Genomic DNA, 18,341 nt, shown 5'->3' with positions numbered 1-18,341 from the left:
CTGTCTCCCGCAGCGTGGTCAAGTCCATATTCATTGCATCAGTGATGCTATCTAGCCATGTCATCCTCTGCCGTCCCCTTCTCCTTTTGCCTTCAATCCTTCCCAGCATCAGGGTCTTTTCCAGGGAGTTTTCTCTTCGCATTAGGTGGCCAAAATATTTGAGCTTCAGCTTCAGTATCTGTCCTTCCAATGAGCACTCAGGGTTGATTTCCTTTAGGATGGACTGATTTGACCTCCTTGCAGTCCAGGGGACTCACCAGAGTCTTCTCCAGCACCACAGTTCGAAAGCATCGATTCTACGGCACTCAGCCTTCCTTATAGTCCAGCTCTCACAGCCATACGTTGCTACTGGGAAAACCATAGGTTTGATTATACGAACCTTTGTCAGCAAGGTGATGTCTCTGCTTCTTACTATGCTGTCTAGGTTTGCCATAGCTTTCCTCCCAAGGAGAAAGGATCTTTTAATTTCATGGCTACAGTCACTGTCTGCGGTGATCTTGGAGCCCAAGAAAATAAAATCAGTCACTGCATTTCTTCCCCTTCTAAATGCCAGGAAGTGATGGGGCCAGATGCCATGATCTTAGTTTTTTTAATGCTGAGTTTCAAACCAGCTTTTGCACACTCCACTTTCACCCTCAACAAGAGGCTCTTGAGATCCTCTTTGCTTTCTGCCATTAGGGTGGTATCGTCTGCGTATCTGAGGCTGTTGATAATTCTCCCGGCAATCTTAATTCCGACCTGTGATTCATCCAACCTGGTGTTTTTCATGATGTACTCTGCATATAAATTAAATAAGCAGGGCGACAATATACAGCCTTGTCGTACTCCTTTCCCAATTTGGAACCAATCGGTTGTTCCATGTCCGGTTCTTACTGTTGCTTCTTGACCCTCGTACAGGTTTCTCAGGAGACAGGTAAGGCGGCCTGGTACTCCCATCTCTTTAAGAATTTGCCACAGTTTGTTGTGATCCACACAATCAAAGGCTTTAGCGTAGTCAATGAAGCAGAAATAGACACTTTTCTGGAATTCTCTTGCTTTCTCCATGATCCAGCAAATGTTGGCGATTTGATCTCTAGTTCCTCTGCCTCTTCAAAACCCAGCTTGGACTTCCAGTAGTTCTCGGTTCGCATACTGCTGAAGCCTAGCTTGTAGGATTTTGAGCATAACCTTGCTGGCATGTGAAATGAGCGCAATTGTATGGTAGTTTGAACACTGTTTGGCGTTGCCCTTCTTTGGAACCGGAATGTAAACTGACCTTTTCCAGTCTTGTGGCCACTGTTGCGTGTTCCAAATTCGTTGGCATATTGAGTGCAACACTTCAACAGCATCATATTTTAGGATTTTAAATAGCTCAGCTGGAAGACTGTCATCTCCGCTAGCTTTGTTGTTAGTAATGCTTCCTAAGGCCCACTTGACTTCACTCTCGAGGATGTCTGGCTCAAGTTCAGTGACCACACTATCATGGCTATCAGAGACATTAAGATCTTTCCTGTATAGTTCTTCTGTGTATTCTTTCCATCTCATCTTAATCTCATCTGCTTCTGCTAGGTCCCTGCCTTCTTTGTCCTTTATCATACCCGTCTTTGCACAAAACATTCCCTTGAGATCTCCAATTTTCTTGAAGAGATCTCTAGTCTTTCCCTTTCTATTGTTTTCCTTGATTTCTTTGCATTGTTCATTTAAGGCCTTCTTGTCTCTCCTTGCTGTTCTCTGGAAATCTGCATTCAGTTGGGTATATCATCCCCTTTCTCCCTTGCTTTTCGCTTCCCTTCTTTCCTCAGCTACTTGTAAAGCCTCATCAGACAGCCACTTGGCTTTCTTGCATTTCTTTTTCTTTGGGATGGATTGAGTTGCTGCCTCCTGAACAATGTTACGGACCTCCGTCCATAGTTCCTCAGGCACTCTGTCTATCAGGTCTAATCCCTTAAATCTATTCCTCACCTCCACTGTATATTCATAAGGGATATGATATATTTAGGTCATACCTGAATCGTTTAGTGGTTTTCCCTACGTTCTTCAAAATTTTTTGATAAGAAGCTCATGATCCGAGCCACAGTCAGCTCCAGGTCTTGTTTTTACTGACTGTATAGAGCTTCACCATCTTTGGCTGCAAAGTACATAATCAATCTGTTTTCGATATTGACCATCTGGTGATGTCCATGTGTAGAATCGCCTCTTGTGCTGTTGGAAAAGAGTGTTTGCTATGATCAGCGTGTTCTCTTGGCAAAACTCTATTAGCCTTTGTCCTGCGTCATCTGGGAATTTGTGGCATAGCACAGCACCAACTCTGTAAGAAGAAGCATCAGTAGTAAGGATTAGTGGCTCTTTTTTTCATCATAATGTACAAGCACAGAATTTGAACTCAACAAGTGTTTGACATTCTGGAAAGCATTATCATGCTGACTGGTCCATTTCAATGGAACTCTAGCAAGTGATGCAGTGGCTCAGCAATGGCAGCCTTTTGTGGAAGAAACACATGGTAGAAATTGAGAAGTCCCAAGAAGGCTTGAAGTTACTGCTTTGTTTTTGGAGCAGGTGCATCCTGAATTGCACGTATTTTGTCTTCAGTGGGGTGAATGCCAGAAGTATTAATATGATAGCCCTAAAATGTTACGTTGGAGGTTCCAATTTCACATTTTTCCTTTTTTATGTGAATGGCAGATGTGTTAAAAGTCATTCAGCAAGTTCTTCTTCTGTTTGTCCCAAGAGCAGGACATTATTAAAATAAGCGACAACACCTGGAATTCCAGAAAGTAGGGTTTCCACGAATTGTTGGAACAGTCCAAAGACCACAGAAATTCCAAATTGCAGATGCTTTACTTAGAATGCCCCTCGATGAGTGATTATTGTTTGGGCATCTGCTGTAGAATCATCAATGATCAACTGTTGATATGCTTGGGCCAGATCAGGTTTTTGCAAAGACCTTCCCTCCACCAAGAACAGCGAGGCGTTGATTGACAGAAGGCACTGGGTATGGATGCTGCTTAAGTGCCTTATTCACAGTGCACTGGTAATCCCCACATAGTTCCACCTTCCCATTAGGTTTTAATACTGGCACAATGGGCATAGCCTACTGGGTCTGTGTAACTGGTTCTAGCACACCTTGTTTGATGAGATGCTCAAGCCCTTGTTCAATGTTTTCCCACAATGCAAAAGGCACGTTCCTGGCTTTCATGCAGATTGGTGCAATGGATGGAACCAGATGGGGTGACACTGGCTTCCCCTTGTATTCTCCCAATTCTTCAGAAAATACCCTTGGAAACGTATTAAGAATTGCTGCTAGCTGACCCGTAGTAAGGGCATGAATTCTTTGAACACTGATTCCTATTGATGAGAACCAGTTTCTCCCCAAGAGGGTTTTCCTCTGCCCCTCCACAATTATAAGTGGAAGCTTCCCTTGGAAGGAGCCACACTGTACATCTACAGTGCAGGATCCAATGATATCAACCTTCTTTGCATTGTAATCATGCAGAATACATGATGGACTTGACAATTCTGGAGCAAGGGTTCCAGAAAATATTATTATTATTATTATTATTACATTTCTATACCGCCCAATAGCTGAAGCTCTCTGGGCGGTTATGTGCTTAAAATATGTGCTTAAAGGTGTCTCTTGTTAATTATGGATACCCCAGAACCTGAATCCACTTCAATTTTGCACTACCAGCCATTGATTAATAGTGTTGTATACAACACAGAATCATGAGGTTCCTTACCACAGACCTTCTGAATGTGATATAGCTGTTGATTTTCATCACCCTGTGCATAATCAACCCCATGAGACACTAGGTGGAGTGACTCCTTGTTATAGTTCCTTGGCCTTGTGCTGACAGATTTAGAATGGTAGACTCACTCAAGGTGACCTTTCTTCTTGCAAAACCTGCACTCAGTATCCTTGAATCTGCACAGAGAGCGCTGATGTGGTCCTCCACAGCTTGAGCAGGAATAGGTAAGTCAGGGCCTATCTGCAGATTTTATAGAGGGTGCATTTCTTGTGTTCTGTTGACCGTGCTGCCCTGAATTCTCAGCCTGCTTGCCCCAGATGACATTTCCATCATCTGCATCTCTCTTGAGTTCTGTGACACATAGTGATGCAGTCTCACTGGATAATGCCTTTTCTTGAGCCATTGCAAATATTAAGATTGGCTCAGACTGGAGGTGTCATTGTAGTGCTTCATCACAGACAAGGTGATCCCTCAACACAAGGTGATCCTCGTCTTCCATCATGCTGAGGATGTCAGACACCTCTGACCTAATGTCCATCAGCGGGCCCCCCTCTTCCACTACAGAAGGAGATGCTGCTCCGCCTTGGGCAAGAGTGCGACGACTGCACCTGCCCACTCCAGCCTCCTCGAACAGTAAGCTCCGAGCACTGCAGCTGGCCTCCGCACTCTGTTGCCCTACTGCACTGGGATGCATTGTCTGGATTGGGGGACAGACAACTTGCCTAACTGTGCTGCTAGTGACAGCAGCGCCTCACCCACCTCTGCCCCTGCCAACACCCTAAAGATGCCTCATATTGCGCTGGATTGCTTTGCCACACAGTGGACTGTTATTGGAATGAGAAGGTAATTAATGCAAATACTATGTGTCTCATGCTTTTTCAACACTGTCTTGAAATTTGGACGTATAGTGTTGGTGGAACTACAGCGTAGCACGCACACATACACATACACAGACACGGACACAGACACACAAGAGCTAACGAAAAGCAGAACTACCTAAGCAAATAATGAGTGTCTTTAATTTATTGTTTTATATTTAATGTTATTTTATGAAAGGCAGGTTAACTTCAAGAAATACAGGATGACAGCACATGTGATAAGAGCCAAGAGCAATCAAACAATAATTTAAAAAACGCTTCTTTAATTTCTGTTTTGGGAGGATCAACACAGAGAAGACACAGATGGTTGTGGCACAGGGGGTGGGGGGTGAGACCAAACACTACACACATAGGCTATAATATGCCTTTAAGAATTTAGAAAGCAAGAAAAAACTAAATGCTTAAATATGACTTAAGGAAGGGGGGGACATGCCCAGAGGTCAATGTTTGCTTTTAAAAATCTAAATAAGACTGAGTTTTTTAAAAATGGCGGGGGAGCTGGGGGCGTAGCAGAAACGAGTGAGGAAAAGCTATGTTAGTTTTAAAGAATATGGAAAGGAGAGATGAATATATCTAATACAAATAACAAATGAGTCGGAGGTAGGAAGAAATAGGAGAAGGTGGCTGGAAGGGGTGCTGCAAAGACACCATCCCAAAGGGGACAGACGAGCAAGGAGCAATGGAAGGATTTCACTACAACCAAGCTGTTTCCTTTTAATGTAAATATTGAGGAAAGCCTAATGGTGATCAAAAATGAAGAAACAGAAGGAACAATTCTAAGGAATGCATGTGTGCGCACACACACACACACACACGATCATCTACCCATACACCAGTCCTCTCCCAAAGACACAGCTAGCACAATAACCAAACACAGCCTTTCGCTGAAGTATATATACCTCCTTCCTCCACCACTCTCTCTGATTGGAGACTGCAGGCATTGGTTCTGGCTGAGAGTTCCTACTCAACACTCCCCCCTCCTCCTGCGCTCATCTTCCCACCTCCCTCTGCCTTCCCCCTCCTTCCTCCCTCCTCCTGCCCTTCCACATGAGCTTTCAGAAGTTGATACATTTTGGAGACAGCCTGTCTGGACTGCTCAGGCATTCAGTAGAGCTCTGAATATACGAGACAGAGGAGGTGCTTTGTGTGTGTGTGTGTGGCCCTTTGCCCCAGGGCGCCTCGGTACTGCTCTGACCCGCTTCGTATCATGAGGATTTTGCTCTGAATAAGCCCACTTCGTCTCATTATTTGGGCTTCATAATGAGGTGGTGCACAGCCCTATTCAGAAACAATAACTAACCCACTGTACTGCCTAGAATACGTAACAGGTATGTCCTGACTAACTAATCTTTAGGAGGGTGTCAACAAGCATGTGGATAGGGGTGATCTGTTAGACATTATTTAATTGGACTTTTAAAAAGCTTTTGACAAAGCCCTTCACCAAAGGTTCCTTAGCAGTCATGGGATAAGAGGAGAAGTCCTCTTATTAATCAGCAACTGGTTAAAGAACAGAAAGCAGGGAGTAGGAATAAATGTTATCACAATGGAGAGATGTAAACAGTGGGGTACCTCCAGGACCTGTATCGGGACTGGTGCCTTTTAACTTGTTCATAAATGATCTGGAGTTTGATGGAACAGTGAGGTAGCCAGGTGTGTTGATGACACCAAATTACTTAGGGTGATTAAAACCAAAAGGAACAGTGAAGAGCTCCAAAAGGTTATCTCCAAACTGGGGGAATGGGCACCAAAATGGCAAATGTGCCCTCAATAAAGGCAAGTGTAATGTGATGCACGTTGGGACAAAAAGAAATCCCACCATCATATATACACTCATGGGATTTGACCAGGCACTGACTGATCAGGAACCCTGAAGGCATATAGTACTGGTCACAACACCTCAAAAAGGATGTAAAACTGGAAAAAGTGCAGAAAGGGACAACTAAAATGATCAAGTGGCTGGAGCATCTCCCCTATGAGGAAAGGTTACAACATTTGGGATTGTTTAGCTTAGAAAAATGGCGAGTAAGGAGAGACATTATAGTGGTGTACAAAATTATGCATGGTGTCAAGAAAGTGCATAGGGAGATTCTCTCTATGTTTTATTCTCCCTCTCTCATAATACTAGAACCCAGGGTCCTCCCATGAAACTGATTGGTAGCAGATTCAGGACAGGTAAAAGGAAGTACTTCTTCACACTGCACGTAGTTAAACTATGGAATTCACTCCCATAAGATGTAGTGATGGCCACCAATTTGGATGGCTTTAAGGGGATTAAACTATTTGTGGAGGCTAAGGCTATCAATGGCTACCAGTCCTGATGGGCATATATAACCTCCCCTATCAGATGCAGTATATATGCATCTGAATACCAGTTGCTGGAGAACATGACTGGGAGAATGCTGTTGTGCTGAAGTCCTGCTTGTGTGCTTCTCATATGCATCTGATTGGCCTCTTTGGGAACAGAATGCTGAATGTGGATGGTAATGTACTTCCCATCAACGTTGCAAGGAAAATGGAATATGCATTCCCATCTGCACAGTGATGTCCAGTTGCATGGAATGGATTTCCTCCCTAGGGATGTATGGATTTTATTAAATATGTTCAGTCTGTGTTTTGCAGATTGTTAGGTGTCTTTTGTTTCATCAGCCACTCATTGATGGAACTGGATTTTTTTTTTTACCAGAATTTAGTTCAGTTGCACTTATTTGTTAATTAATGCAGATTAGCATATTTGCGGAAATGTGTGTTAGTGCTAATGCGAATTACTGGAAATCCCCCTCAAAAGTGAACAAAAAACTTCCTCAAGAATGTGGAATCCATGTCACTCAGAAAAAGCCAGCCCACTGCAAAATCTGCAGGTCAGATCCAAAGAAATCCAAACTGATTTGAATCTGTTACATATTTCTCTGAAACACTTATTCCTCCCTATCCATGTGTACCTCTGATCTGCAACAGTTGCCTATCCTGCAAGAAAATCCATATGCCAAAGCCTATTTCTCCTTTCTGGATCATGTTTTAAGCACCTACTGAATAGGGATGTAATGAAATTTTATCAGTCACTATTATATGGATAATCTACTGTATTTTATTTTAGCTTTTCTTACTCATGAAAAATATACATTTATGAATCTAGTTAAAAGAAGGTTTCCATGTTAAACAAAAATATACAAGCTTTATTTATGCCACCCTTAAAATGAACGGAAGAGAAGCGGGCATGAAAAGGCAAACTATAAGGATACCTATAGTCATTATTCACTTTATTTCCTATAATTATATAATGGACTATAATTCATAAGTGAAAGAGCTTGGAGTGAGTTATGAAGGTCATTCTTTATTCTCCTCATATGTGGAAAGAAATTATATTATAATATATTACTGAACTGTTGAACTCATGTTTTATTTATGCCACATTATATATTTAAGAACTAAGGGTTCAATCCACCCAACCGTAGCACTAGTGTACGAAAGGTTTACCATAGGGCATAATAGAGTCCTGTCCCCTCACCACCTCTCCCTAGCTTTGTTCAAGGGCACACAGAAAATGAGGGACTGTACATCCCTCCCCTTGTCTAGCCCACCTCCTCACATTTCATGCTGGAGCAGAGGGGACAGGCTGAATATGACAAGGTGGGAACAAGTATCTCTAAGGCTATCCACCCACGCATTGGCACTGTACCTGCCCTGGATGAAATCCTTTCATTTCAATTATATTTATTTTGGTCTCGTTTTTAATAAATTAATTAGATGCATAAAAGCCCTGTCCAGACATTATGCCAGAGTGGGGAATTCCAATGCATGGAGGGGGCATGGGGCTACCCATGCCAGCCCACCACCCCCAAGGTTGTGCCAATAATTTATTAAAATTATGAGGTTTGGAAAGGAATTTGAAAGTTAGAGAGAAAGATAAAATCACATAGGTGATTCCTGGAAGGAGTTCCAGACAGTAATGGAGAAAAAGCAGACTCATTTCAAATGTAAAGATGCAGGGGAACTTTGGGTGGCTGAGAGTGGTGTAGCTTCAGGAGCCTAGAACATGGGTAGGCATATATTGGGACAAAGGGTACAAAGTGATGGAGAGCTTTAATGTAAGTGTAACAGAAGAACAAGTGGACGGAATGACTGACAGCCAAGGCCCAAAAGGAATGTTGAATGGCATTAGTGGCAGTTGGAGAAAGTCAGAAGGATAGGGACAGCTAGTGAGAGGTCAGGGAGAGAGATGAGTTAGGGTGGACAGAGATAGTGAGAAGAATCAGGGACCACAGTTAGGTTAGTTAGTGAATAGAATCAGAATTTAGGTTAGTTTAGTTAGTGAATTTAACTAATAGGTCAACATTCAGAAGAAAAAAAACAATCACTAATAGTAATAATAGTTCTGAAAACTAATACCACATCTCTACTTTCAGTAACTTCTCTCCCTCCTTTCTAATTCAGAATTAGAAAGAAGAGAAAGAAGTTACCGAAAGGAGAGGTGTGGTGTTAGTTTTTAGAATTATTATTATTATTAATCAGTGAATGTTTTTCTTCTTCTTTTGAATGTTGACCTATTAGTTAACTAACTAACTAACTACCTACCTACCTACCTACCTACCTAACTAAATAAATGCCCTTCCTTTTAAATACCTATGTTTTCATCCTTGTGGATTTAATGGTTTGCATATCTCAGCCCACATGCTAATATCTAAAGAGGAGAGTCCCATTGTTCTCTATAAATCAGTAGGTGGTAGCAGCTGCTGTTTGGGGGGAGTCCTAGGAAAAGTCTGGACTCAGTGACCACTAGGGGACAGGACCTTATAGGGAAGCTCTAGATATGTCACAGTAAGGATGAGGAAAAAAGGAAAGGTTCCTCCTGTGCAAGCACCGGGTCATTACTGACCCCTAGAGGGACGCCGCTTGCGCTGGCGTTTTCGTGGCAGACTATAGCGGGGTGGTTTGCCATTGCCTTCCCCAGTCGGGACTACCTTTCCCCCAGCAAGCTGGGTACTCATTTTACTGACCTTGGAAAGATGGAAGGCTGAATCTGGAAGTGTATAGGAAGCCAGTATCAGGATTAAAGGGAAGATGTCACATGGTCTGAAAGGGAGGTGATCTATTTTGGTTGTAGATTTTTGTAAGATGGAGATAAAATTATTTAGGAGAGATAATGGAAAGCCCTAAGGGAAAAGGTTGCAGCAGTCAAGACAGGAGATGACTAGAGCTGTAACATTCATTACTTTTCTCTGAGGCTGCTACTCTATGAAACTTTTGGTTAAGCAAATTGGTCCTCTGAGGTATTATACCCAGACTTCAACAAATCAGCTTGCCAGCTCACCAGGGGCAATTGTCTCTGGTAGGCATGATCCCTGCTGGCACCTTTTCATGCAGTTTATAAAATGTAAGAAACTGCAGGAGTCTCTTCCAAGTAATGCCATACCTTAATGTCCACCTCTGTCCAAAGCTCTCTGCCAGTGGACTGAGTAGAGGGATTTGTGGAGTCCACAAATAACAGCTGGCTAGCAAGCCAAGCCAATATTTATGAACCCCTGATTATACTTCTCTAAAGACATGCAAATTCTCTTAAAATAGCTCAGAAGATTTCAATGAAAACCTAAGGGAATTATCATGGGTGATGGAAAGGGGACCTATTTGAGGGCTGTCAATTCTTCCTGTGCAGATGCAGGAGAGCCCATAACCAGAGAGAGAGAGAGAGAGAGAGAGAGAGATGGGAGTCTGTCTGAGCAGAGACTAAAAGATTTATTTTCTCTTCCCCTTCAGACAGCTCATTCAATGTGCTTTCTGAGCAGAGTGATTAAGTCGACAGGAAAATTCAGTGTCTCTTTTTAAAAAACATTTAAGTTGCTTAGGAAAAAAATGCACTACAATGCATTTTCTTATGGCATAAGGGAGCCACTGAAATTGACCCCAGTCTGACTTATTCAATCCTGGCACACTTCTTACTTAGTGAAAAGTGCAAACTTTAATGGTGACCTATTTTCTCTTTATTTATGTAGAAATGGGCATGCATTCATCCTGAATACGATTAAAACTGGGGGAAAGATTGATTTATGGAAATAGGCCTAGGATACACACAGAATGTAAAAGATCCTACAGTTACACTCTAACTCAGTAGAATTCATCTCATTTACAAAAAAAAAAAAACTTAAAGAGTTAACCTGCCTTGAAGGCCTAGCTTTCTCTACCATCAGTGAGCAAACCTGTTAACTGTTTTGGCAGTGATGCAGCATGATAACAGTACTTGTTGCAGTTTATGCTATTTATTTTTACAAAATCTGGACATCAACCATCACCTTAAGTAGTAAAAGATGAAGGGAAACATTGTTAGCTAATTAGCTAAACATTGTTAGCTAATTCTAGCTTGCACAAGACCACAGTAATTTATGAAGGTCCATCAGGTAGTAACATTTGAAAATATTTGTTTATTTACAACATTTATATACCATTCCACATTTAAACAGATTCTGGAGCAATGAACAATAAAATAAGGCCTGCTTTAGATATGGCCTAGGACACTGTGTAACTCTTGCTATAAGTAGGATAGGCAGGGGAAAGTCTTAGGAGGGTTGTGGTTGTTGTTGCCTTGGTGACACATGCCTTAGTTACAGTTAGATTGGATTATTGTAATGGACTCTACATACTCATCATGGCAAAGTGGCAGGTGCTTTTATAGCTCTCCAGGGCCATCTCCATCAATTGCCCCACAATGCCTCACTCTAAGGAAGAACGCTACATCGGGAGATAGTGTCCCTCCTTCCTCAGAGCAAAGCATTGTGGGGTGATATGGCTGCACAACTGGGAGGTGGAAGAGGAAGAGGAGAAGCAGTGATTGGCAGTCACTGCAGCTACAGCTGCACCATGGTGAAGGGGGAAAGATGGCAGTGGCAGACACAGTGATCCAATGAGGTGATGCAAGTGGCAACTGGTTGCCATTTGCTAGTCCATCTCAAGCGGCAAAATTGATTTATGGAATCATAAATTGGGGTCTTGACCAAACCCCGCTGGCTATCCACACAATGGGAACTGGGAAGAAAAAGTGGAAGGGGAAATAAAACTTTGCCATGAGTTGAGTAAAACTGTGAACAAACATTTTGCCTTACCTTGATTAGAATTTGGTAGGGACATATAAAATCACCTCTGGGGCAAAATCCAGCTGAGAGACTTCCAGTTAGGAATTCTGGATTTAGAAGATGATTGGCAACGTGTATGTTATGACTGCTGTTGTTTGAACACAGCAGTAAATGAAAGCAACTCTCTTGAAGTATTTGCAGTGTTAAAATACTCCAACTTCAGCAGTATCAGTACACTTAACAAGTAGCTTTGACAATAAGTTATATTCTGAGTAATAGTAAGACTATTCTCCTAAGTAAATATAAGTACTGGAATTAAAAGGATTTTATGCAAACTCCCCTTGGAAGTCATAATCTTAATCTTTCTATTATCATAGTCAATGCATCTGAAGAAATTAATTTGAAGTTGTAGTAAAGAGCAGCAATGACACATGCTAAATATTTAGCTTCCACAGAAAGTGACACACAACTCAAGAGATCTAATCTAATGCAATTACCTAGGCAAGTCACTGATCCGAGCTGAATTTTAATCTTCCAGACTTCATGTATGCAAAATGTGTGCATAGTGTCAATATATGGTTTAGTAATTACATGGCCCTGGGCATAGTTGTATCTGGGTGGAGTCACTACTTTCCTGTTGCTGTTCTGTTCTTATTGGAGAGAGACAAAGTTCTTGTCTAGCTTCCTAAGCTTTCATGACAGGGCCAAGTCAAGTTTTAAACCTACAGATTTCTAACAGGACAAAGAAAATGGCGCAGTTCCCTGCACCAGAAGCCAGCAGCTTTAATAATCCTGCAGCATGGCCTGAATGCTCGGGAAAAAGAAGTGAACAATATTTATAAATAATTCACTTTTGCTGAAGAGTGCCACAAACACAACTATGTCATCAGCATCCCCTATTGGACACTGTGTTGTGGGAGGTAAATCATGGTAATCGCCCAGTGCCAATCAGATGTAAGCAGCCACCCCCAGCCCATTCCAGCACTGTTGCTACTAGACAAGCTCACCTAGGGGAGAGTGGGTGGCTGTCAATTGTAGCACTGCCAGTTCTATCACCCCTATGGCTAGGACAGTCAAAGTGGTGGTAGGAGATGGTTGCAATGCCAGGGAGGATGGCTGGAGGGGCCCAGGCAAGACATCAACCCCGGTGGGACCTTCTGAGACACAGGACCCGCAACAGCTGCCCAAGGGTGCTTGTAAAACCATGTAAGTTACTTCAGGGGAGAATGATAGTAAACTCCCTGTTACACCTAGATCTTGCTGAGTACAAACATCTGTGTTACAATCATGCCTGACAGCTGCCCATTTCTGTAAGAACTTCAAGCACTAGGAAACCTAGTGATTAAAATGGGCAAGTTCAAGATTCTTGTGTAACTTACCAGATGGAGTCCCTTATTGACTGATCTTATCTCCCACAATGAAGCGTTCAATGTGGGATGCTGATCTTGATTGTTGGCCCATTATAGAGCTGCTGTCCAGTAAAGCAAGCCCACCTGCAGGTTTACAGAGGCTGGGAGCTGTACTATCAGCACTATTGCAGGGAGGGGAATGGAACTGTAGCCTCATTGATGCTATGGGGTGCCACTGGCAGCACTATGATGAAAGCCCACAGGACCGGCCCTGTTTACAAGACTGCAAAAGTGCAAAACACTTGCATCATAGCAAATCATGCTTAACAGCTGTGTGCAGTGTGCAGCCTGGTTTAGCTAACTATTTCACGAGGCAGTTGTGTACCTATATATACAATCACTCCAAATAATTTTGCAAATTGGCAGTATGAACAGGCCCTCAGATAGAAGGGCTTCTGAAATACTAGAGGAGGTAGAAGCCAAGTTTCATGAATTAATAAAAGACATCTACTTCAAACTCCAGACTCTAGTCTCCTATAGTGAGAACCCAATAATATTACAGCATCCATCTTGTTCCTTACAAAAAGAAAAAGATAAATGCCTGGTAGGTATTTTCAAAAGCTAGTCTAATGGGAAAAAGAATGCTGCAGACGGCATCATTCAGGTTGCATTTGCACATGGTGATTTCTAGCAACAACATGATCAATGGAAACTGGACTCCTAGGAAATGAAATGCTTTTCACATAACAGCATTCCTTCACTGTTTTCAGTGGAAACATTTGGAAGCAGGCTTGCTGTTGTGTCTGTTTTTCTCATGGTGTCAACTAGTTCTAGGTAAAAGGGTGGGCGGAGATTTTCAACTAGTGAATTCTGGAGAACAAAGTATGAACACTTTCGAAGTCCAATTACCTCCACTGACTGTAATAAAGGTACGGAAGTTCCAAGATTCACTGTCAACCCTGGATGGAAATATCATGCATTAGCATGATTTTGGTTCTTTACTGATATTATATATCACATGATACTTGCAGTAAATTATCAGATCAGATGAGCTGGTCAGCTATTTTTATACATAAATCTTTCATCCATGTGTATATAAATGATTACTGGAAATCACACAAGAAAATAAAGGAAAAAATGAAATGAAAGTTAAACAATATTAAATGTGTTTTTCTATACGTGTATATTTATTTTTACCATTAAAAGCCTCTGTGCATAATTTCCCCCCAGTATGCAAAACAAAAGAATTAACTAAATATTTTTTTAAATAAATACATTTTCAAAAAAAAAGATACCTGCTATCTGGATGAAACTGTTACTGCAGTAGCAATATTTATTTGAAATATAATTTATACCTAACAACAATAGGATAATTTTTCACTTCTCCGATGGACCAGAGAACATTTTCCAATGAAACTGAGATCAGTGACTGATTTGTTTTTACTCTAGGCAGATTTGCAAGTAGAATGAAGTTAGTGCTTCTGAAACCACCTCATCTGCATAATTTTAAATATTTATGATAAGAATTGCAGAATGGCAATATAGTCAGTCAATCTTAAGAGGGAGACTGTCCTTCTATTAAGTAGAGTGAGGCCAATCAATCTGAAAGGGCATGTTAGTTTAGCATCCACAGCAGCAAATAAAAATTATTTTATTCAGATTTTTATTTACATATTCTGTTTTGGAATATTCTCAAGCAACTTATCTTTTATTAAAACAAAACACTCTTTGATTTGCCAGGAGTTGGGGCGATTGATTATCCACTCCTGTAGGTAGACCTTGGTAACATCACACCAACCTGCCACCTGTTTGCAACTCTCATCAATGACACCGTGGCTTGTTTAACCCATATCTATATGTATTGTCTTCCTTCCAGAGGTTTGTTAGTTTAGTGAACAGGTAGGATTAACAAAGGAACAGCTGACAAAATTGCACTGCATTGCAATTTGAGTCCATTTTTAGGAATTAGAGTGGCAGCCAAAGTTAGATAATATGAATAACTGAGAGGCTAAGCCTGAAAGGCAGCTATAAATACAGAAATAATATTTTAAAAAATAAATATGAAGAGTCAGTTGTGACAGAACTCAACCCAATTTTCACATCTCAGCCTAGACACTAAATGCATATCTTAATTTGATTTTGCAATCAGAGAACACAATGAAAATTGTGTGTGTTGAAAGGTTTCTCTTCATGGAACAGTAGTACTGTTTGTGCAAGATTACACAAGCCTGAAGCATGCACAGCAAAGGTCATATAGATAAGTACTTGGTGGTACACATCTTTTAAAAGTACATGCACAGTTCCATGTACATACCAAGTGGAAAGCTTTTTGTATCCATGTCAAAAGCTGGTCCTCCCCTCCTGCCACCCTAATACACTGTGTAAGCTATACATAAATGGACTGATTGGATCATAACCATAAGACAGAAAGATTTCAAATGAACTCAGTGGGGCTTAGTGCCACCATATAATGTACTCAGGATAAGGCTGTTAGTATAAGATGTTCCTGTGCTGCTAATATTGACATTCCATAAAATGGGGTGGGGGGAATCCATCCATCCATTCATCCATCCATCCATCCATCCATCCATCCATATTTACTGCAGAAAAAAATCATATTTAATTTAAATTGAAATAAATAACATTTAATTCAGTTTCAATGCAAATCCACCCCAGGTTTCTGGATTGATAACAATAGTTAAAAACTCAGTACAGTAAGAATAAAAAATAAAAACCACACACACATACACACAGAGAACAAAACCCAGTAACCATTATTTTGTACACACAAGTCCTTTGCTTATACAAGTCACCTGTTTACCTGGCAAATTAATTTACACCACCACATTTGACACAGAAGAATTAATTGAAGGGAAACACAGAGCTATTTCTCCTGCAAAAACAGTTCTTGCTTTTGAGATAATAATTTGAAATATTATTTTCTTAACTCTATACAGCTTACTCTCTTGTCAAGTAAAGAAGAGGCTTTCTTACCCGTTTCGCAGCTTGGGCCTGTGAACCCCTGTGGACACGCACAGACATTGGAAGCAATACAGGCTCCACCATTTCTACAACCATCTTTGCAGAAGGCTGAATCCATAAAAAAAAAAATCATGACAGGCTTCCTCAATTTTATTGTAAAAATAACAGTAACAACACATTAATTCAATAATACTTTAAATACTGTGATAGGCTTGAGTGGTATTGACCCAGTTTGCACATAACACTGGCAATTCCTGAGTTGTTTTGTGACATCTGAACCCTGAAACTCTGGGTTGATTATAGGCTAAACAACCCAGAGTTAACCCAACAATTGCCCATGGTTTGTTGTTGGGTTAACTCTGGGTTGTTTAACCCATAAATAACCCAGCGTTTCTGAGTCCAGTGTCAGGAAACAACCCATGAACAGGGCATTCCTGGTTGTTGATTAAAAGTGGAAGTGACAAGCCCATGGCTCGCACCCTCCGCTTGTTCTGGAACAACCCAAGAATTGCCCAGTGTTACATATTGGGATTAAACAACCCAGCATTATGTGTGAACTGGGTCACTGTGTCAAGTTTAAAGACACTTTCCTATACACCTGAACAGAAAGGATTTGAGTCTCACTTGCTCATTGCAACCTTCCAGCCCATCATAAAGAAGATGAAGAGACATGTTGGATCAGACTAAAAGCTTATCTTGTCCAGCATTCTGTTCACACAGTGGCCAACCATGTTTTGATCCATGATCTGGAGAAATCAAAAGTGTCCAAATATGATGATTTTCACATAGCCCCTTTGCTGGTGATAAATTTAGTGCACCTAAGGATGCAATCCTATGCATGTTTAGACAGGAAAAAAAAAATCCTACAACTCCCAAACAGCCATGCTGGCTAGAGAATGCTGGTGTTGCAGGACTTTTTTCTGTCTAAAAATGCGTAGGATTGTGCCCTCATTATATCAGCCTGAGGGCTGCACTAATGAGGGCTGTAGCTCACTGGTAGAGTATGTACTTTGACTGAACCTGGAACTTTGCAGGTCCCAGGTTCAATCCCTGGCATCTCCAGATAGGGCTGGAAAAACTCCTGCCTGAAACTCTTGAAAGCCAGTGCGGTATCAACAATACTGGACTAGATGGACCAATGGTCTAATTCAGTATAAGGCAGCTTCCTATGTAGGTCTTCATTGAACTTTCCAGGAGTGCTATGAGAGGCACTTTCCCATGGGTTCTTCATTGCCTTCATTCAAAGGTGGAAGAGTAACATTGAAATGCTCAAAACTATGGCTTGAAGGCATGGATCTTTTCCATAGAATTAGCATCTTGCTAGAAGGAAAGATTTCCATAGGAAAGACCACACAAATGGTTCTACCCCTATTTTTGTGGGCCTTAAAGATGTTACACAAATGGTTTAGGCTGAATTTAGTTCCTTAACCATCTATTTAGCTAATGATTATTACTTATTCAGTAGGCAGCAAGGTCCATGTTTCTTTTACCGAATTTACAAATGTCTAAAATGCCAAAGTTTGGTCACCACTCCAGCACTCTGGGCAAAACAAATCCAAGGCCAAGCACACATTTAAGAAATACAAAGCAAAAGTATATTGGCAATACATTGTTCACTGAACAATGTGCCAAAGAGCTGCAATAGCCCACAGTTCTCCACTGCATCTGCATATGGTGGTAAACACATGTTTGCTGCCTTGTAATTGTGAATGCTAAAATTATTTCATTGGGTGTCTATCAAATGGTATTGCTTAAAGGTGTTGGGCCTAAATGATTAATATTCATCTTCCAGGTACACAGGCACCTTTAGCATTTATCAGTGTGAAGGTAAAATTAAGCAAGAAAAGAAGCACACTTGTTTTTTGTTTTAATACCTTACCTTTGCATACAGTGCCATTTCCAGTATAGCCTGGCTTGCAAATACAGTTATGTCCTCCTACAGTATTGAAACACAGCGCATTTTCATCGCAGTTGTGCTGGTTTGTGAGGCATTCATCATGCTCTGAAAGGTGAAAAAATAAATGCATGTTATTTCTATCACTCAGCAACATATCTGAGTGTTTTGTTATGCTTTGATATATTTTTCCAGTTCTGTCACTATCTTAAACTTCCTTCTAGTTTGCTAGTAAATGCCCTCCTTATTACACTAAGACTAGAAATCCTGTATCTACTTACCTGGAAGTAAACCCCATGGAATTCAATGAATCTTACTTCTGAGTAGCCATGTATAGGCATGTGTTATGACAGTGCAGTCCCATGCAAGTTTACTCAGAAAAAAACATTGCATTCAGTGGGCTTACTGCCAGGTAAGTGTGCACAGGATTGCAGCTTAAAGTGCTCTTCCAA

The 18,341-nt window shown here is 41.2% G+C and overlaps 1 protein-coding gene across 1 annotated transcript in view; it reads right to left on the bottom strand.

Annotated features, from left to right (window-relative positions):
* Window positions 1-18,341, bottom strand: part of NELL2 (neural EGFL like 2) — a 197,453-nt gene that overhangs the window by 30,567 nt on the left and 148,545 nt on the right. Inside the window, exons 14-15 of the mRNA XM_084810665.1 lie at window positions 17,875-17,997; window positions 16,008-16,103 (exon numbers count right to left, since the gene is read on the bottom strand). Coding sequence (XP_084666791.1) covers window positions 16,008-16,103; window positions 17,875-17,997 — 219 coding nt within the window. The remainder of the gene's footprint in view (window positions 1-16,007; window positions 16,104-17,874; window positions 17,998-18,341) is intronic.

Source organism: Heloderma suspectum, chromosome 7, assembly GCF_057233095.1.
Source record: "Heloderma suspectum isolate Gila_16-S chromosome 7, 16-S_ref, whole genome shotgun sequence".
Taxonomy (NCBI): domain Eukaryota; kingdom Metazoa; phylum Chordata; class Lepidosauria; order Squamata; family Helodermatidae; genus Heloderma; species Heloderma suspectum.
This window is presented reverse-complemented; position numbering and strand designations above follow the sequence as displayed.